Source organism: Marmota monax, unplaced genomic scaffold, assembly GCF_021218885.2.
Source record: "Marmota monax isolate L192 unplaced genomic scaffold, Marmota_monax_Labrador192_F-V1.1 WCK01_AAM20220418_F8-fsc00008, whole genome shotgun sequence".
In the NCBI taxonomy this organism is placed as follows: Eukaryota; Metazoa; Chordata; class Mammalia; order Rodentia; family Sciuridae; genus Marmota; species Marmota monax.
Genome location: NW_026694432.1, coordinates 15,625,675 through 15,646,930, shown reverse-complemented (window position 1 = coordinate 15,646,930; position 21,256 = coordinate 15,625,675). Strand labels below are relative to the sequence as shown.

Genomic DNA, 21,256 nt, shown 5'->3' with positions numbered 1-21,256 from the left:
TGCGCCTAGGCCATGGTGGCTGTGGATGGTGCCATTCCCGCTGCCCATAGCCTCTTTGCTCCCTGGCCTGAAGCACTTGGCACATCGGCTAAGAATCAACTGGGCAAGCTCAGTTACAGAGACCTACCAGTTCACAGGCCTGTCCCACAGCCCCAGCAGGCCAGGTCTCGTGCAGCCCTGTCCTAGAACTGGCACAGGGCTGGCTCTCAGCCAGCACAGAAGCATATTGGCCAAAGGAATTATTAAGTGAATCTCTGAATCCAAGATGGAATCCACTTCTGAGTCCCCCACGCCTACCCTCAGCCTTCAGGCAGAGCGCAAAGTCAGGATGGCAAACGATGCTGTGAGCGAGGTGGGAGCTAAGCCCTGGTCCTGCCTTGGCAACCAGCTTCCCCATCTACGTAGAGGGAAGAGGGTCAGCCAGGTGGTTTCTGAGGCTCTTCCCCCTTTGAATGCTCCCTGAGAGGGTTGGAGTGCTGGTGAGGAGGGGGAACTGTGAGTCTGACAGAGCCAGGCTGGATCCCAGCTCTTCCTCCTGCTGGCAGTGAGATCTCCACTCTAGACCTCAGTATCTGCATCTGTGGAATGGACGGATCCTCATCCCACTCAGGATACAGAGAAAGGAAAAAGACTTGCCTTAGGATGAAATGCCTGTTACACAGCCCCTGGCACATAGTAGATACTAACTAAACTTTATTTTATAAAGTTGTTTTACGGTTGTCACCAGATCCTTTTCTTTCTATAAAATAAGCATCTTGAGATCCTAACCCAAACTTCAACCCTAAATTTCTACACTGGCCTGTGCTCAGCCTGGCCCAACTGGTCATTCCTGGCTATCCAGACACCTGTGGGAAGTGGAGATGCCAACAGCCAGCCCTGCATTTGACCCCCAGTCAGCCTCACCCACATGGAGGCTACACTTTGCACATAAATCCTGCCCTGTCCTGGGAAAAGTGATGGCAGAAGCTGCTTCCCCAGGATACAGACAACGCAACTGCCTCCCACAACATAAAGGCCTTCCCATCTGTCATTTCTTTGGCTAGGTAGCAACTCTCTCCTCCGCATAGGAAGTGGACAGTCCCCTTGTTCTTTCCATTTCTCAGGTTGGGAAAAAGGGTACAGAGCCGTGCCTTCTATGCCACAGGAAGAAGCCAGAGCCCAAATTGGAACCCTGTGCCCCAACCCTGCTCCCTACTCGTGGGGCTGTGTTGGCAGCTCTGAATCACCACACCCAGCCTGTCAGGCTCCCATCCAGGGCCCATCCCCTTCGCTGGCATAAAGGAGGCCTTGGGAAAGGCTCCAGTGGCCACATGAGGCCTGGAGGGGGTGGCTAAGATGAATCGGATTCCCTCTCTGGGGGTCAGGAAACTGAGACGGCCAGAGAGCCGGATGCCAGGCCTGACCAGGATGACATCCTAGCCACCTGCCCTTGAGGTGTCAAGCTGGCGCCAACAGACAGTCCCTAGCCTGGTCCTGTGCTGAGTGCTCTCGATACAAAGCCAGGAGGGATGGATGGGAGGTAATTCCCAGGCTCTCGGAGCAGCACAGATGCTGTACATGGCTCAGTCAGGCTGCTCTCAAATTCTGGCCTTGCCATTTACCAGCTGGGGACCAAACTAGTCACTTGATTTCTTTGAGCTCCTGTTTCCTTATCTGGTAAAAAAGAATAAATAACAACAGAACACACCCAACAGGGTGTTATGAAGATTAAATGAAGTACTGTTAATAGGGTTTTTTTTAAGCACCAACTCTTTGGGGATCCCCCTGCCCTACTGTGCTCTGTGGACCAGGTTCTCAGCAGTGGTGGGAAAAGAAAAGGAAAGAAAAACAAAATCCACGAACACACCAACGTACACACTCATGTTACGTAAAAGTTCTGCACAACTATACAGTAATTCTAGCCATATTTCCTGCCTTGGTAGGATTAGCAGACATTTTAACTTTTCAATTATAGTGTTCCAATTTCCATGCATATTTTGTCATCAGAATGAATAAAGATATTTTAAAATTGTGCCTAGTGTGCCAGGCACAGTGTGGGCACAGAGAATCCCTAACATGACATCCTTCCAGGAATGCCACCCTATCCCCAGGTTATAGGTGACCCTTGGAGGCTTAGAGAAGCAAAGTGACTTAATTAAGGACATGTAGCATGCCAGGATCTAAGCCCTGGACTCTGGAGTATACAGCAATTCTGCCTAGCAGGTCAAGGTGGGAAAAAGCTGCACAGGGCAGGTGATACTTTGGCTGAATCGGGAAGGCTAAGTGGGATGTCTAGGGTTCTCAATCTGGGGTGATTCTGACCCCAGGAGACTCTGGTCAATGTCTGGAAGCATTTTTTTTTTAATATTTATTTTTTTGTAGTTGTACACAATAATTTTTATTTATTTTTATGTGGTGCTGAGGATCGAACCCAGGGCCTTGCACATGTGAGGCGAGTGCTCTACCGCTGAGCCATAACCCCAGCCCTGGAAACATTTTTGGTTGTCATAACTTGGAGGGAGGGTGTTGTACTGGTGCCTATTGGGTGGACCCGAGAGATGCACAAGTAGCCCTGAATAACAAAAAGGCTTAGGTACAATGTAATGTACTTATAGCTGTCACTTATTGAGTCTCCCATGTGCCAATTCAGTACTGAATTCTTATAAACATCATCTTATTTAATCTTTTATTTGGTGGGGGGAGAGTGTACGAGGGATTGAACTCAGGAGCACTTGCCCACTGACCCACATCCCCAGCCCTATTTTGTATGTTATTTAGAGACAGGGTCTCAGTGAGTTGCTTAGCACCTCATCGTTGCTGAGGATGGCTTTGAACTTGCAGTTCTCCTATCTCAGCCTCAGGAACTGCTGGGATTACAGGTGTGCCCCACTGTGCCTAACTAATTTAATCTTATTCTGTTTTTAATATTTATTTTTCAATTGTAGTTGGACACAAAACCTTTAATTTGTTTATTTATTTATTTTCATGTGGTGCTGAGGATGGAACCCAGGGCCTCACATGTGCACTCTATTGCTGAGCCGCAACCCCAGCACCCCCCCTAGTTTAATCTTAACCCTATTACTTCAAGTTGTCAATGCAGAACCTGAGACTCAGAGAAGGCAAATAACTTTCCTAAGATCACACAGCCAGAAAATAGTAAAACCAGGATGGAGCTGCCTGACTACAGAGCCAGAACTCTTCATCTTTCCACTCTGCTGTCTCTAGGACTTAGTATAAATGTAAAAGTTCCAGGACAACTGCTAGGGAGGGTATCCAGAGACCAGCTAAATGCAAGCCCAGACTCCTGTGGCTTCAAGGCCTTGGGCATGTCCCCACCCTCCCCCTCTACCAGTTCCCCATCTGTCAAGTGAATATTGCAGCAGACGATCTCCAAGGCCCTGCCAGCTCTGAGTCTGTCATTCTCCAGGAGAGGGGCTCAAGCTCAGGCTCCAGCAGCCACTAGCTGCTGGGGGAGGTGTGCACGCGTGCGTGTGTATGTGTGTGTGCGGGGGTGGGAGTGGGGGTGGACTGATCTCCTTCCCAGCTAATAAGCCTGCCTTCTCATGAGAAGAGAGAGCCTGGTGTGGGTGGAGATCAGCTTGAGCCCCGCCTTGAGCATATCCCGAGGTGGGGACCTCTGCTGACATCTGGTTAGGCCCAAAGGGGACACCAAAGTAGGCCTCCTCCTCAGCAGGAGAGGTGGGGCTGGGCATTCTCATGAGCTCTCAGGACTCCAAGGAGAAAGGATGGGAACGTGTGCTGTCCCAGACCCTGACATGTGCTAGGCACCTCAAATAGTAGGTTTGTCCTAGGTCAGCTTCTTGGAAGTCCAGGTAGGAGGGCATCATCCTGACCCCATGTTACAGACAGGGCATCTGGGTTCACATGACATGACTCCCCAAGCCACACAGACAGTGCCTAAGGCAGGTCCAGGACTCCAGTGTGTCTGACCCCAGGGCAGGGCCCTGGAGAGTGAGTGGCAGTCTTGTATTCTTTTTATCCATGAATGAAAGAGTTTCATTAGTATATGGAGGAAATATATATTGAATTTCACCTGCAATCCCCAGGTCACAGTATAGAGTGCAAAAGTCCTAAACACAGTAATCTGCATTTCCTGTTCTGCAAATAGGAGAACCCAGGCTCTGAAGCAGAGACTGGGAGTCAGATAGAGAGGGGAGGGCTGTGCAGCAGAGGAAGCATCTGGCTCGGGCAGGCTTGCTCTCTAGCCTTGCTCTCTTCCTATCTGGCAGTGTGGCCTTGGATAAGTCACAGAACCTCCCCAGATCTGTGTTCACATCTGTCAAATGAAGAGATTGAACAGATGGTTTCAGATGGTGTCCCTTCAAACTCACACTCATTCTCATTCCTGTAGAGGTTTTCCCTCCTCCCGGTTTATGTGACTTCACAGATGGAGAGATGGGGACACCAACACCTAGCACAGGGTCTTTAGGGGTAGAGGGACATAACTGGCCTTGTGCAAGTTCCCAGAGCCCATGTTCTTTGCTCACCCTTTGATGGGGCCTTCATCCTCAGGCAGCCAGACAGGGAGGGGTATGCAAGGTGGCACTGTCTGTGTGGCTTGGGGAGTCATGTCATGTGAACCCAGATGCCCTGTCTGTAACCCAGATGCCCATTTCTCCTGGGCCAACCCTCAGCCCTTGGTATCTGCTAGGTGTCAGCTAATTTGCAGATTCACATATGGGTGGGGGGTGAGATGGAGTTGGGTGGGGAATGGAGGTCCCTTATGATACAGAGAAAAGTAGTTATTTAGCTCTCAATTAAGTAGTGAAGGCCATGGAGCTCAGTACCTCCCAATTCTACTTTCTGCCCACTCCATTTCCAGAAATTGTTTGAACCCAAATCTTCCACTTCTGAATGTTCTACTGTCTGGTAGGCTTAGGACAGGACTGGTCACTCATTCATTCATTCAGCATTTATTGGAATGTACTGCAGGCTAAGCCTATACCATCGATATGAGGAATTAAAGACAGTTTCTGTCCTTGGGAAACTGTGCTAGATTGGTATCGCAAGGCCAGGGACATGGGACTGCTGGATTAAGACGGTTTAGCTTGAGAAAGGATTCCAGGTTTAAATAAGTATGGGGATTATTTTATTAAACACAGTAAAACGGATTTCTTTGCTACAAGATTTAAGGCCTTTTCCAAGCCTTTAGTATGCAAATTCATACTGGGAATCATCCAACAGAAGTTGGGAGAAGGCGGGTATTGAAATATACTTTATTTTCCAAATAGAGCTGATCTTGGAATACTTTTTTTCAAAAAGTCATATTATTAACAGAGGGTATTTGGGAAAATATGTTTCTCATGCAAATTTCCTGGTCAGTGAAACTTAGAGAAGGGTTTGCAGGGAGGACATGTGAGCAGGGCTATGAGTGTTGAGTAGGAGTTCATCATGAAAATGGGAAGGCTTAAGGTAGATCAATTATTGTCCTAGACTGACTGCTCTTGTTTCAATGAGTCCTCAAAGATCCTGATGTGGGTGACAGAGCCATGGAGGTCATCAAAAGTCCCTGAAGACTACTAGAGGTCCATCCATTTCTCTCCCCAACCTTCTCAAATCGACTCTGGGACTTTTTTTCTTCTTAAATCTTCAATTCCTGGCCCCATTCTCAGTCAGCCCCCATTCAAATCCAAACGTGTTCTCACAATATCTGTACTTGATCCCGGCCTTAACCCCTCAGACACCTCAGCCCAATCAGTGGAGCATTATCCCACTCTTTCAGCTGTTTGCTGACCCTAACTTCCACCCCTCTCTTAGGCTTAACCTTCGTCTGCGCAACAAGGTCTAGCACCTTCCGCCCCTCAGCCCCGCCCCTCAGCCCCGATGTACAACAGATCAAGTCCCCGCCTCACCGTACCCCAGCCTGCCAGAGCTCAGCAGCTCAAGTGGTGCAGAACCCTTCCTCGCAGCCCTGCCCACGGTCTAGCTTTAATGGAGGACTGCCCTTGCCCAACTCTGATTTGCTTGCGTCCCCAACAAGCCCAGTACCTGGTCCAGCTCTTACCTCATCCATGCCACTGTCCCACTCCACCCTCGACCTTTCCCCAACCGGTGTCAGGCTTCCACTCCAAGAAATGTTTCAGACCTCGCAGCGTAAAGGCAACCCAAGGCCCCGCCCCTCTCCACGGCCCCGCCCCTCTCCATATTAAGTCTGATAGGGCCTGAACCTACCTGCGGCCGGCCCCTTGACCATCCTGACTGGGCCCTGCCCGCAGTCCAGCCCGGACCCCACCCCCGGCTCGGGCCTGCCCCCGCCCCCGGCTAGCTGGTCGCTCACCTGCAACTCCTCGAAGGCATCGTCGATGCCGGTGACTTGGTGCTGCTCGTGGAGCGCGGGCTCATCGCAGAAGAAGCAGAGCAGCGCGCGGTCCGTGAGGCAGAAGAGCTTGACCTTGTCGTGCGCCTGACAGGGTCGCGCGGCGCGGCGCGCGTTGAGGATGGCGTCCAGCGGGAAGGCGCTGTAGCGCTCCACGATGTTGGCCAGCTTGAGGCTGGGCGCGAGCGCGGGCTCGGCGAACGTGCGCCGGCACTCTGGGCAGTCGCGGGCGCCCTGCGCCTCCTGCCGCACCCAGTGCTCGGTGATGCAGCGGCGGCAGAAGTAGTGCTCACAGCCCAGGCTCACCGGGTCCTGGTAGATGCTCAGACAGATGGAGCAGAGCAGCTCGTCCTTGAGGCTGCAAGCCATGGCGCCAGGGGCGGGGAGGGGGCTCAGAGGCAGGGGCAGCTGAGAGCGCGACGCTGTTGGGGCAGCACCCAAGGGAGCGACGCGGGCTCGAGGCCCGCGAAGACAGGGGAGCAGACACCGGAGAAGGAAGGGGTGCCGTCCGGATGGATTACACGAGGAAGGGATTCGAGACTGCCCGGGATGAGAGTCTGGCAGGGCGATTTCGAGGTAGTGGGTAGCTCAGAGCGATGGGTGCTGAAGGGAACAGGCCGAAGGTGTCTAAGGGAAGGGGCTCCTGGCGAGGAGGTTCTTGAGGGACCGGACAGTCCGAAGAATGGGTGCTGGAAAAAGGAGATCCAGGAAGGGGGCGGAGGCCTAGGGGGGGCTGAAATCCCGGGACTGGGGCAACTGGGGGAGGGGGAGAAGCTGGGGATGGGAAATTCTGGGGTAGGGAGAAGCCAGGCCGAGTCGCACCACAGCTGTGCGCTGCAGAGGAGAGGAGGGGTGCGCGTTCGCACAGCTGCCCGATCCCTGCACAAGCCCCAGCCAGGCGCAGCCCCTTACCCCCGCCAGCTCAGCGGCCACCTCTTCGGTCCAGCGCAGCCTCTCAACCCGGAACCAGCAGAGCCGAGCTGCCGGCGGCCGCAGCTCCCTCCCCGCCCCCGCAGGCGGGACCCAGGCGACTCCGCCTTCGCAGCGGGCGGGGGAGGGGCGGGAACTCCAGACTCCCGACCCCCGCCCCTCCCCCACCGTCCTATTGCTCTGGGGAAGCAAAACCCAGCTGTTCTTTTAAGATTGGCAAAGCAATCAGGTCTTGCTCAGAGTCCCAGCGGCTGGGGAAAGAAGAGGACAGCTGGTTTGAGAGGACGACGAATAAACAACGAGCATCTCTCTGGATCATCAATTTGAAGTTTGGTAAAAATAATATTTGTATTAAAACAAACATGAATATGTTGTGTACTCTGCATAGAATACAGCTTTTACACAGTCTATAACGACGAAACTCGGGAAATGCCATTTGCTTCGAGCAAGTGCAAGGTCCTCATGATCCCAATTTCTCTTCACCGTCCCCTACCCACTACTGGGAATTGAACCCGGGGACATTGTACCACTGAGATACATCCTCAGCCCTTTTTATTTTATTTTGAGACAGGGTCTCCCTAAATTGTTCAGACTGGCCTCAACTTGCCATCCTCCTGCCTCAGTCTTCTGAGCTGCTGGGAAGGCATGCACACTGTGCCGGGTTCCTTTCATTTGGGGGAGAGGTTTGGAGAAATCTGGCTAACTTCTGACTCAAGGAGTTTCCTCCACTCAGCTAATGTATCTGCAGTGCTGCATTTGTGTGTGTGTGTGTGTGTGTGTGTACACAATGTACACACATTGTGGGTGCACATGTGTAAGGGGGTGGTGTGGAGAGTGAGAGGGAGAAATTGTAATGGAGACCCTATCTTCTGTGCCAGATGGAGAGGAAATGAGGAATTTCTAGGCAGAGGGAGGTGTGTGCAAAAGTCTCGAGGTGTGAAAGGGGAGGGTACTTGGAGGAAGTGCCAGTGTTTTTTTACTGTTGGGAGTTGGGTGAGGAAGGGGCTAGGGAAGTGGAGTGAATAGAGGGTCATCATAAAGAATTGCTTGCAGGCAGGGGGCTTTCTAGCAGGAGAATGACCTTGCTCAATTTGGGTTTCATGAAGTGTTGGAGATGCTCATTCTACCTGCAGCAAAGCGAAGGCAGGCAGGTACCCTTTCTGCTCTGTCTGCCTATGTGGCACCTAGGCACACAATACAGATGGGCAGCTGAGTAATAGCAGCAAAGCTGTGAACTGCAGGAGGAAGGAAAGACTGGGCCTGGTCTTTTGTCACAGTGCCTGCAGGAGATGAGACCTGAGTGGTGGGGGCCTGATAGTGGGTCAGGAGAGAAGGTCAGAGGATTAAGTTTGGACCCTAGGAAACTTAGTGATGATTGCATATGGGAATGAAACAAAGGAGGCATTGAGAGTGGCTCCTCCTTTTGTGCCGCTTCCAAAAATGTCTTCACTGAAATTAGACTTTATTGAGGTACAATTTAACAAAAAGCTTCAATTCCCTGCTGTTTGCATGCCCTCCACCACACCCTTATCTGGTGGTGTGCCTCCATCATCGCTAGAAACAGTTTGGTGGCTCATATACCAGCCATTCCTCAGAGCACTCAGAGCCCTGATTTTATTCAGGTATCTTCAATTCCCATATGTCCAAGGGAAAGCTGGCCCCGGCCCAGCTCCACGAGTGATTTCTGTTTGGTCCAAGTTCATCCTGGTGGTTGCATCTCTCTTGCCAGTGATGGTTCGTCTAGGTCTGGCCTGAAAAACCCAAGGTGAAGACTATGGCAGAGAGGAGACTTCTGGAAACAGTCTCTTCATGTGTGAAGTTCCACCAGCCATGTTGTTCCCTGTATAAGAATGTGACCAATACATGAGCGAACCAAAGGGACCTTAGGGAAGAGATATTGCATTGACTCAAAGCTCGGACTTCTGGATACGTGAGGGAGTCCATTTTCCTCAAGTCCAACTTACTCAAGCAAGTTTAATAGTGATGGACTGTCACTTGGGCTATCCAAAGAATCCCAGTTGGTACACTGACAGGCATCTCCATTTTTTTTTTTCTACAAGCAGAAAATTATTGAAGTTTTCAAAGAGAAATGAAAAAAGGTTTGATGGTGGATAAACAGTGGCTTTATTATTCAATATGTGTTTACCAGGGTTGACTCTGGGCAGGCCTTGTGCAAGGAGATGGAATAAACTATGCTCCTTACTCCTTGGAGCTTGCAGCTTAGAAGAAAAAACAATGAGAAATTTTTTATCAGGCACAGTAGGGTACTGAGTGTTTCCACATATATTGTTGCATCTGAGTCTCAAAGAAATCTTAATTAGTATATGACATGATCCCCATCTTATAAGGGAAGCTATTGAGGCTCAGAAAATGGAAATGTGATGGAGATTGCTAGTTATGTACCAAAAGTCCTCCTCCTGCTATTCTATAGCAATAGAGTAGCAGTTGGAGGAATGACTTGTCCCCTAGAGACCACACTTCCTGCTCCCCTAGAGACCACACTTCTTGGCTTCTCTTACAATTGAGTATGGCTTTGTGACTAAGCTCTTTCCAACAGATCATAAATGGAAATAGGCCTTGGTGGGTACAGTGGCACACACCTGTAATCCCTACTTGGGAGACTGAAGCAGGAGATTGCAAATTCAAGGTCAGCCTCAGTAACTTAGCAAGACCCTGTCTCAAAATAAAAAATGAAAAGGGCTGGGGATGTGGCTCAGAGGTTAAGCATCCCTGGTTTCAATACCTAGTACTGGAAAAAAAAAAAAAGCCTTAAGGCAGGGGACTTTTGCTCTTCATGCTTCATTTCCTTTTCCCTTGAGTTAGAACACAGATGTGTCAGGGACCCAGATTCAATAATGCTTGTAAGGGGCTGACAGAGCAAAGATATGGGAGGAACCTGGGTTCCTAAATGACTGCATGGAATACACTCAGGCACATGGTCAGAAAGTGAGAAATGAACTTGTATTTGCTATAAGCCATTGTATTTTGGGTGTCTTGGTAGCAGGAGCTTGGCCTTCTCCATGCTATTTGATTGTTTTTCAAAGAGGCTCTGGTCTATGTACACTATTGTTTAAATTTTTTCCATCAATAAATTTATCTTAACATCTAGTCCCATTTTCCCCAAAGAGTACAGGACATGGTTTTCTCTAGCTAAAAGTCAGTCTCTCTTATCTTTCAAAATACTTTATAGTTTTTAGTCCTTTTGCCCTTTGAAATATTCTTCTCCTAATCTCATCCCATCTCAGTCTAAGATGAAGAGCACTAATAAATTTAGTGCATCATATTTAAATTTGGTAAGTCATTGCTCTCATAGTCATTGCTCTGCTTCCCCAAACTGATGTGGTTGAAGGATCTGAACTAAGACAGAGATCCTGACTGTAGGGTAGGTCACCTGCTTCTACTCATAGATTGGAATTCTTTTTTTTTTTTTTTTCTTTTTCTGGAAAGCTCTCCAAGAGATAACTGTTCAGTGAAATAATAAAAAAAAAAAGAAGACCCAAATTCACATTCACAGACACACACAAATTTACACAAGCACATAGGCATTATTTGCATAACAAAAACTCACAAAACTCTATAGCAATTCTAACCATGTTCATCTATGGGTTAGATTTTTAAGGGGACTTTATGTAGCTCTGCTTATTATACTAATTTTATAATCAGAAAAAGATTATAAGTTGATTCTCACGATTCGTGGATTTCATATTTGCAAATTCACCGTGACCCTCAAATCAACACTAGAGGCACTTGTGTGGTTGTTTGTGGACATATGCATGGACAGAGATGTGAAAATTTGGAGTTGCCTATAGGTCTCTTTCCAGGAGACAGAACAAAGAGACATTCTGCTTTCTTGTTTCAGCTCTCAAAGTGTAAACAAGTATCCTTTTTGTGACCTATTTAGTGAGTACCACATTTTTTTTCTTATTTTTGTGCTTTTTTTCTTGGTGATTTAGCTCTTTAAAATGGCTCCCAGTCTCGTGCTAAAACGCTGTCTAGTGTTCCTGAGCATAAGAAGTATGTGATATGCCTTAGGGAGGAAATATGTGTAGTTCATAAGCTTTTTTTTTTGAGACACGGCTATAGTATTGTTAGCTGTGGGTTTAATATTAATAAATCAGCAATATACAATCAGCTCTATATCCACAGGTTCTTCACATATGAATTCAACCAACTTTAGATCAAAATATTTGGAAAAAATTGTCTTCCTACTGAACATAAAACAAACATTTTTCTTGTCATTATTCCCTAAATAATACAGTATAATAACTATGTACATAACATTTACATTGAATTAGATATTATAAGTAACCTAGAGATGATTTAAAATCTATGGAGGATCGTGCAGATTATATGCAAGTACTATGCCATTTTACATAAGCAATTTGAGCATCTGCGGATTTTGGTATCTACCAGGGTCCCTGAGGATACTGAGAGATGACTGTATTTGTTAAATGAAGCATCTTTAAACAGGAACACCTTTAAAACAAAATTATATATTAATTAGCTGCTGAAAATGTGACCATAGGCTTGCAGGAACCTGACCCTGTCTTTCCTCTTGGGGCAATGACTCAGTTCGCTAGTTCAGTTTTGCAGTGACTATAGAATCTAACTACCATGAATAATGAGACTCGGCTGTATTTAAAATAGTTGTGAGTAACAATACCCACCAGTACAAGGGACCCACACCCATGTCCCTTCTCTTTCCATCAGATAACACTGCCTGGGGCCGCTGGAAGGGGGAGGTGCAGGAGGGTGAACAGAGTCTTAGCAGCTTTGGTCTCTAGGCCTGTGGTAGGGGCTTCATGTCAGGCCTGTGGTAGGGGCTTCATGTCAGTATTTTATTTAAACCTCACAATACCGCTCCAGACTTGACAATTTCCTCTCCATTTACAGATGAGGAAACGGTTGCTCAGAGCAAAGCAATGACTTGTCTAAAGCCAGAGCCAATAAGCAGCCAAGGCTTCTTCTTCCCAAGCTGCTGGAGGAATTTCCACAGTTGTGCAACCTGGACTTGGGCCAATTCTGGGCCATTACAAAATAAATAAATAAATAAATAAAAATGGTCCAGCCGGGGTCCCTCTCTCAGCCACCTCCCAAACCTTTCTTCTAACCTATGGAGACATCCCTGCTGGTTCTCAGTGAGACAGACCTTGCCTCTAACTTCACAAAGGAAGCAGAGCCCCTCCATGGGGAACCTCTCTACTGCCAACCCTTCTCTATTGGCGTATCTATAGAAACGCCACAATGTGAAATCAGACAGTGTAAAACAAACCGACAGATGAAGTAAATGCAATTCTAACTATCCATCCTTACCTCCTTTCCTCTGATCTCAGAGGATGAAGCTTGCCTTCCCTTCAAAACTAATTCCTCCACCAGGGCCCTGGTCTAATCCCCTCTGGCCCCCTCTGGGACTTGATTCCTTCAATTATCCCCTCCTGACTCTCTGTTTTTGTCTCCTTCTTCATCATTGGCTTGCTCTTCCTTGGTACATAAACATGCTCAAGGATCTCCTAACACAACACTCTATTTTCCCCCACTTCAGTTATTCCCCATCCCTTGTCCTTCCCTAGCCTGGCTTCTTGAAAGAACCATCTGTACATTCTCCTTGCCAGGGTATCAACACGACACTTCACTGAACCCACTAATAATCTCCTTTTTGCTAATTGAAACAAGCTTTTGATACAATTGTTAAGCAAAATAGAAGAAAAAACTAAGAGGAAACTTGGAATATTCATGATTTCACCATCCAGAATTACCTGGATGAAAATACCTGGATGATATCCTTATGGGCCTTTGTCATATATGATGTATGTACAATGTTATGGTTTAGAAATTAGGCATCCCACAAAAGCTCAAGTGTGAGACAATGCAGGAAGGTTCAGAGGAGAAATGATTGGTTTATGAGAGCCTCAACCCAATCAGTGAATTAATCCCTTGATGGGATTAACCCAGTGAAAACTGAAGGTGGGTAGGGTGTGGTTGGAGAAGCTGGCTCATCAGGGCGTGCCTTTGGGATATATATTTTGTATCTGGTCAGGGGAGTTTCTCTCTCTCTCTCTCTCTCTCTCTCTCTCTCTCTCTCTCTCTCTGCTTACTAATCATCATGTGAGCTGCCTCCCTCCACTACACTCTTCCACCATAAAGTTCAGCCTCACCTTAAGCCCCAAGGAATGGAGCTGGCTGTCTATGGACTGAGAACTCTGAAACCGCGAGCCCTCTAATAAACTTTACCTCCTTTAAAATTGTTCTTGGCATGTCTTTTAGTCACAGCAGCAAAAAACTGACTAAAACACACACACACACACACACACACACACACATCACACATCACATACATACGGGATAGAAGGAGGAGAGGTGGGGAAGTGGGGAGAGAGAGTTTCTTTTTAAAAAGAAATGAGTTCACTCTCCAACCAGGGCTTCTCAAAGCATAGTCCCTGAACCACATGTATCCTAATGTGGGTTCTTCCAAGAACTGATCTTGAGAGAAAGACTGGAGTGGAAATAGTTTATTTGGGAAGTGAAAATAACAGTAATAGGGGAAGGATACGAGGAAGGAGGAATTCTTATCACCTGAAGATTTATCCTGGAAGGAACTCTGGGAAATGGTACAAAACACCTGCCTCAGAAGAATCCACCCAGAGGACAAGGATGGTGTGATATTGATATGCCATCTTGGAGTGCTGAGGCTGCTCCCCAGTGGTGTTTAGTTCCTTAGTTCCTTGGCACTTGTGAACAGTGATGGGTGCAGACATTTCTCTGGAGTTCTGGGGAAAAGAAACCTTAACCATGATGCAGATACTGGCAGCTGGAAGTCTTGGGAGAAAACTGTCAGGTTTTAAGGACAAGGACAGAGCAGCATCTGTTCCAGTTGTGTACTTGCACTTGCTCAGATAAACTTGTACTCAACTCACAATATGTTCATGGTGTGTCACTAATTTTCCAAGGAGGAAGAGGAGGAAAAGGAGTAGGTGATAGTAGTAGGAGGAGTGGAACAAGCTAAAGCTCCCACTGCTGTGGTTGGTGCTTAGACTGAAACTCACCATGCCACCATTTTCCTTCTCTGCCATCCAAGCTAGACACCTCTCATCTGGGCCAGCAGGAACTCCTCCCTTTGTCTGCTGGTCTATTGGCACAAGGAGCCCACAATTGCCAGAGGAAGATAGAATTGTAGGTATAGTAAAACCATGACTAGGTCCTCTGGTAGACATGCTCTCCCTCCTTGCTCTGGGAAACAGGATCTTTAGTCCCACAGTGAAAGAAAAAAAAAAGCAACCTCTGGAAACAGAGTTTTATTAAGCAGGTCAACAGGAATAAATATTCCTAGACTTATGTATTCTGGCTCTTAGGGACATAGCACATATATAGTGCTATTGGCTCAAGACAAGGACAGGGCAGTATCTGTTGCAGTTCTGTACTTGCACTATATATGTGTTATGTAAATACATTAGGACAGCACCTCAATCCTAGCTTCAAGTTGATGCTTTAGTAATGCTTCAAGTGGTTATTTTAATTTTTTTCTCAGAATGCAGCTTCTGGTTGATATAGTGTATAGTAGGACAGATGAATAACATGGTCACATGCTTCCTTCCTCTGGGGGATCCCATGATGATAAATTACATATTCTGGGAGATCTTATTGGTGCTGGGCAAGACATTGTGGACAGAAAGGACCAATCTATCAGTTCCGTGAAGTCTTAGAAGAGCCACATCCCCTCTAGGATGTTTGGGTCCAATATAATCAGCCCAGCACCATACGGTCCTGGCATGGTACCAGGTAAAAAGCTCATCCTCAGACTCTGACAGATTGAACACTTCACAAGAGTAATACCTGGTCAGCCTTGGCCACAGGGAGCCCATGCTGTTGGGCCACATGCGACCTCCATCCCTGTCACCATGACAACTAGGTCATGGGCCAGTTGTGCTCCAGAGTGGCAGAGGAAAGAGGTAGGCTTATTTCTGCTGGATGAGTCATTCCATCTACCTGGTTGTTCAGTGTCTGCTCTGTAAGGGACATCGTCTGGTAGATCATAAAATGAGATGGAGATCCACACATTTTGTATCTTCTCTCATAGCTTGTTCCACATGCCTCTTCCCCAAACTTCCTTAACTGAAAATTTTCCATCTGACTCTTTGTGAGTCCCTAAGCAGTCGGCCAAACCGTGCACCACTACCCAGGAGGCCTGACCCTAGGGAACTTCTCTTTTTGTACCAAGTTGATGACATCCCACTGCTTGAACTTACTGCATCTGGCACTGCTTGAAGTCCTGCCTCCTAAGAAAAATCCCTGTGCCCCCATGCTTTAGAAGCTTCTAGGTGGGGCTTTAGCACAGCAAGAGTATTTTTGTCTTATACAACCCATTGTCCCAATCTGTTCAAAAGCCAAACCCAAGCTTTTTCCTTTTCTGTCAGCTGGTCACAAGGAATTCATAGGCATGAACGGAGGGAGAGGCTCCAGTATAAACAGAGGTGACCACATGGGGATCTAGACCTGCTTATATATTTTATTTGGGACCTCTGGTCCTAATCCTGAATGTTTTATTTCCAACCTGCAATGGATTGCTGTTGTACCTGTCCAAATTTATGGCTCAGTGGACCTGATAGGACCCAACTTATGATGGGAAGCTCTGGCCAAATACTCCCCACAGGGATTGACTGCCTGATGCAGGTGAACTTCCCCCTCAAGCTCTGCCTAAGGGTGTGACCTGACAAGATGTCAATCAACCTGCTGACTGCAAGACATCACAAAGCAAGACTCCACCCTTGAAACCTTACGCCTGCCTTTGATGTACCCCCTTAAGTACATTGGAGCAGTACAGACTGGACACTTGTCTAGTTCAAGAACTAGAATTTACCAATGTGGTAAATTCTTGTCTAGTTCAAGAACCCATGTGGATTAGATCTATCAGGGGCTTCGCTTTTCTAAATGTATTTCTGAGTGTTTGTATTTTATTGTTTGTTAATTATTGAGATATTAAGATTTAGGGTGGCTTGGATTCCTCTGGGAAGAAGAACCCTGCAATGAGACCCTGGCCATCTTCCCCCCCCCCCCCCCCCCGAAACCACAACAAATGGATTGGAGCAGTTCCCACATGAGATGTATGCTGGGTCCAAAATCCCAAGAGGTCTACTGAGTGGCTCTTGGTAGTAAAAAGTGCAAGGCCCAATCACTTATGCATGACTTTGGAGGAGATATCTCTGCATGACATAGGTCATAGAACACCTAGGATCTTTACTGTTGGGTCAGACCCTTGAATTTGTTTATCTCCCACCCTCTTGTTCATGTGTCTTGAAGGGCATCCAAAGTCTTTTCTCAGGCCTGATTATCATGGTATCATCAACAAAGAGAACCAGAATGACCTTCTAGGAATGGCAGGTACTATAATGTCACAGTAGGAAAGTTAGCATTGCCCTGAGAAAAAACCGTTTGTGTACACAATTATCTGTTCCAAGTGAATGCAAATTGCTTCTGTTCTTCCTTCCTGAAAATGACTGGGGTTTGCATACCACATTGGAATTGCATACCACATGTCAGAACTTGTCTTGACTTATTTTAGTTAACTTATTGCATCTGGCGTAAGTTACAATTGAGGCTACTACTTGGTTAAGTTTATGGTAGCACACCCATCACCACCATGATTTTTAAAAAATTTTTAATTTTTGCACTGGCCAATGTGGTAAATTAAATGGGGCCACTCCTACGTTTGTTAAATCTCTTGAATATATTGCTAATCTCTGCCATTCACCAGAGAGTACAGAATTACTTCTATCTTATCTCTCTGTCTCTGTCTCTGGGTGTATGTGTGTGTGTGCGTGTGTGTGTGTGTGTGTGTGCGCGCGCACAATTCCAGATGCCTCCATTTGGCCTTCCTTCCATTATGGATCTTACTTCACAGAATGAGAAACCGCTGTAAAATTTCTACTGCCTACTGAGTTTGATCATCCCAATTAAGTATTCAGAGACTAAGAAATGGACATAGGAGAGCCTGCTGATCTATTGGACCCACTATGAAGTGTGCTTTGTCAAAGACTCCTTTTTGTCATCTTGTCTCCATACCTCCTACTAACAGGAGGGCCATAATGGCATTTTGGATTCCCCTATCTCACTGTTAGTCCAGACACTATATCCAAAAAGCATGAAGATATCTGGATATTATTCTTTCCCTGCTGTGCAGTTACTCAGGTTAAATGGTCATAGGTTCCTTTGGTGAAAGACTTGAGGGAATCAAATATGTAGATACTTTCTGAGTTGCATCATGGTCCCCTTTTTCAAGGAATCCAATCTTTCTTTCAAACAATAAGCTCTGGGTCTAAGGACTAGCACAAAAAATGGGATGGTGATTTTCCATTGTGTCTTGACCTTTGTTGTGACAGTGGTCAAAAATACCCTTGAGTATCTCCCATTGACCTTACCCTTAGGAAGTCCAGACTCCTGTGTAGGTAAGGACCCCTGGTTGGCTTTCTGGCTTTGCTGCCCATATAGTAATTCTACCCACTGCGTTCCTCGTGGTTAAGTGCTGCCAACTGGCATCTGCTGTTCTGGAGTCCCATTGTCACCAAAAACAAACATTGATCCCAGTTCCATAGCAACCTCTCCTACTGTTCCCCTATCTTAGAAAAGACAGCCACTGCTGAGCTGCTCCGTGGTGCCCATGCCCACTTTGTGAGCACATTCCTTTCTTCTCCAATGAAAAAGCATACTGGGAAACACGTGGGTCCTCTGGTTTTAAGTAATGGATTTCTTCTAACAAGCCCACCTCTGACCCTTTTGACTGCTTCCTCTTATCTGGAAGTTAGTACATGTCTTCATCATTTATTGTAACTGTTCTTTAGAAATTGTTATTATAATTATTAGTGTGCACTAATTGTTCGAATTAATGGGTTTCACTGTGACATTTCCATATTTACATATATGGTGATTTGGTCATGTCCACCTCCCTTCTACTCTCTCTTGGCTTCCCCTCTCTCTCTCCCCTTCCCTGGGTCCTATTCCTCTTTCCTAATATCCTTCTTCTACTTTCAGGTCAGTTCTTTCCTTCTTTTACTTTCTACATATGAGAGGAAACATGATGTTTGTTTTCCGGGTCTGGTTTATTTCACTTTACATGGTATCTTCAAGTTCCATCCATTTTCCTGCAAAGTACATGATTTTATTCTTCTTTATGGCTGAATAATACTTCCTTGGGTTTACATATTATATTTTCTTTATCCATTCATTTGCTGACAGGAACCTAGGCTGATTCCATATTTTGGCTTTGAATAGTGCTGCAATAAATGGATAGGCAGGTATCTCTTTTGTAAGATAACTTCTTTTCCTTGGTATAAACACCCAGGAGTGGTATAGCTGTATCATATAGTAGTTTTAGTTTTTTTGTGGAACCTCCATACTGTTTTCCATAGTGACTGTGCTAATTTACATCAGTACACCCACAGTGGATAAGGGCTCCTTTTTCTCCATATCCTTGCAAGCATGTGTGTAACTGTTCCTTCTCTCATTAAGCTATTGCCTCTTAGCGCCACGCCTACCCTTCTACACCATGTTGTGTGATGTGGGAGCTACGACTCAGAGAATCCCAATTCAGCCCTGCCAATCGCTCCCTGCTCTGCCTTGCCAATGATTTCAGGAGGTAGCTGATAAGGCTGAAGCAGGAAGAAGGGACTTGCTTCTTCCTCTTGGCTTCCTGTTCCTGTGAGCGTCGCCCTAGCAACGCTTCTTCACCCTGGCATCTGCTCTGCCTTCTCTTGGCAGCAGCTGAACCCAGTTTGCAGTTTTCCCAACACTTTGTGGCACCAGTTTCCAACACTTTGGCATCCCTCCTCAGAGTCTGAGCTTGGTTTCTTGGAAATCCTCTTCTAAGCTTCTAAATTTGATAATGTTACTCTCTTACCTTGTTTCACCAGCCCTGGGTATGGTATCTGTTCCTGTTGCTGCTTCTGTGTGACAACTTAATACTCTTTTTTTTTTTTTGCCTTTTCAGTTTCCTAGATAATAAGCTAATACCTACATAACAATAATTTACATTAGAAAAATATGTAAATTACTGCTGTGGTTTATGTCTTCTGATGGACTCTGATCATCTTTCCCCTCCAACTTTCAAGTAACCATCCCAGATCCAAGTGTCCTTGCCCAGGACAGTACCTCCTTATCAAGAAACTCTTCTTCATCCCTGTGTTCCCTTCCCCTTCCCCACTTAGCACCCTTAATATCCATTCCCAGACATGTCCTCCAACTTTCTCTTGGTTCTAGTTATCCAGGCCCTGAGGAAATAAAACAATCCTATTTCTCCAAGCAGGGATAGTACTTTCTCAGTGGTACCATGCTGAGACTTGGTCCTAGTGATTGGCCTAAAGACACAAAGGAGGTAGAATCAGGTTTTGAGGAGTGCAAGTACCATCTTTCAAGGCATCTTCTGTGAGGCCTCTGCATGTCCTCCAGGCAAGGGGAGGGAGCCTACTGTCCCCTTGTAAAGGGGAATGGGACACTTCTGCTGCTCTTGTCATTAGGTCCTGGATGTGGTTTTCAGCTCTATCTGCCTTACAGCTGCAAAACATTAAGGAGTTTTAAAAGTGTCATCATTGGTGTTTTCTGTCTTTCATGGCATGCCCTGTGTTGGTAGTTGGCTAGTCTGACCCTGTAATTTTCTTCCTTTGGCACATCAGTGCATAACAATAACCAATGGGTTTCACCAGTTCTTTAATTATCATTGCTTCCACACCTCACACATGCTGGAAGGACTACATGGGTCACTTCATTCCCCATATATATGTGTCCTAGTCCCAATTCAGTATAAGAGAGTTCTTACAATAGTCCTTATAATGTTATGGACTATCAGAAATGGGATCTCACTGTTATTGGCTGTAAAATTATCCAATTCTACAATCCATCCTAAGACCATTATAAGACCACTCCTGGTACAAGCTCTTAGTGTAGGAGACCAAAGCAGATCCAAAACAAAAATCGTTTATTTATTTATTTGTTCAATCAGTTATACATGACTGTATAACTGATAGAAAGCTCTTTGATTCATTGTACACAAATGGAGTAGAATTTTTCACTTCTCTGGTTGTGCATGAAGTAGAGTCACACCATCCGTGCAATCATATATGTACCTAGGGTAATGATGCCTGTCTCATTCCACCATCTTTCCTACCCCTTTGCTTTCTCCCCCATCACTTTTGCCCTATCTAAAGTCCCTATTTTTTGTTTGTTTGTTTGTTTTGGTATTTAGCTTTTTGAGTTCTTTATATACCCTAGAGATTAGTGCTCTATTTGATGTGAGAGTGGTAAAAATTTGCTCCCAAGATGTAGGCTCTCTATTCACCCCACTGATTGTTTCTTTTGCTGAGAAGAAGCTTTTTAGTTTGAATCCATCCCATTTATTGATTCTTGATTTTAATCTTGTAGAGTCTTATTAAGGAAGTTGGGGCCTAATCCAACATGATGGCGATTTGGGCCTATGTTTTCTTCCAATAGGCACAGTGTCTCTGGTTTAATTCCTAGGTCATTGATCCACTTTGAGTTGAGTTGTGTGCATGGTGAAAGATAGGGTTTTAATTTTATTTTGTTGCATATGGATTTCCAGTTTTCCCAGCACCATTTGTTGAAGAGGTTATCTTTTCTCCAATGTATGTTTTTGGCACCTTTGTCTAATATAAGATAACTGTAATTATGTGGGTTGGTCTCTGTGTCCTCTATTCTGTACCATTGGTCTACCAGTCTATTTTATGCCAATACCATGCCGTTTTTGTTAGTATTGCTCTGTAGTATAATTTAAGTTCTGCTATAGTGATGCCACCTGCTTCACTCTTCTTGTTAAGGATTGCTGTAGCTATTCTGGGTCTCTTAATTTTCCAGATGAATTTCATGACTGCTTTTTCTATTTCTATAAGGGATGTCATTGGGATTTTGATTGGAAATACATTAAATCTGTATAGTGCTTTTGGTAGTAGGGTCATTTAAAATTTTTTTTTGTAGTTGTAGATGGACAGAATGCCTTTATTTTATTTATTT

The 21,256-nt window shown here is 45.9% G+C and overlaps 1 protein-coding gene across 1 annotated transcript in view; it reads right to left on the bottom strand.

Annotated features, from left to right (window-relative positions):
* The window catches only part of Trim62 (tripartite motif containing 62), a 31,365-nt gene extending 24,028 nt beyond the window's left edge, over nucleotides 1–7,337 (bottom strand). The window contains exons 1-2 of the mRNA XM_046469243.1: nucleotides 7,229–7,337; nucleotides 6,278–6,919 (exon numbers count right to left, since the gene is read on the bottom strand). Coding sequence (XP_046325199.1) covers nucleotides 6,278–6,685 — 408 coding nt within the window. The 5' untranslated portion in view covers nucleotides 6,686–6,919; nucleotides 7,229–7,337. The remainder of the gene's footprint in view (nucleotides 1–6,277; nucleotides 6,920–7,228) is intronic.
* Nucleotides 7,338–21,256: the final 13,919 nt, after the last annotated feature.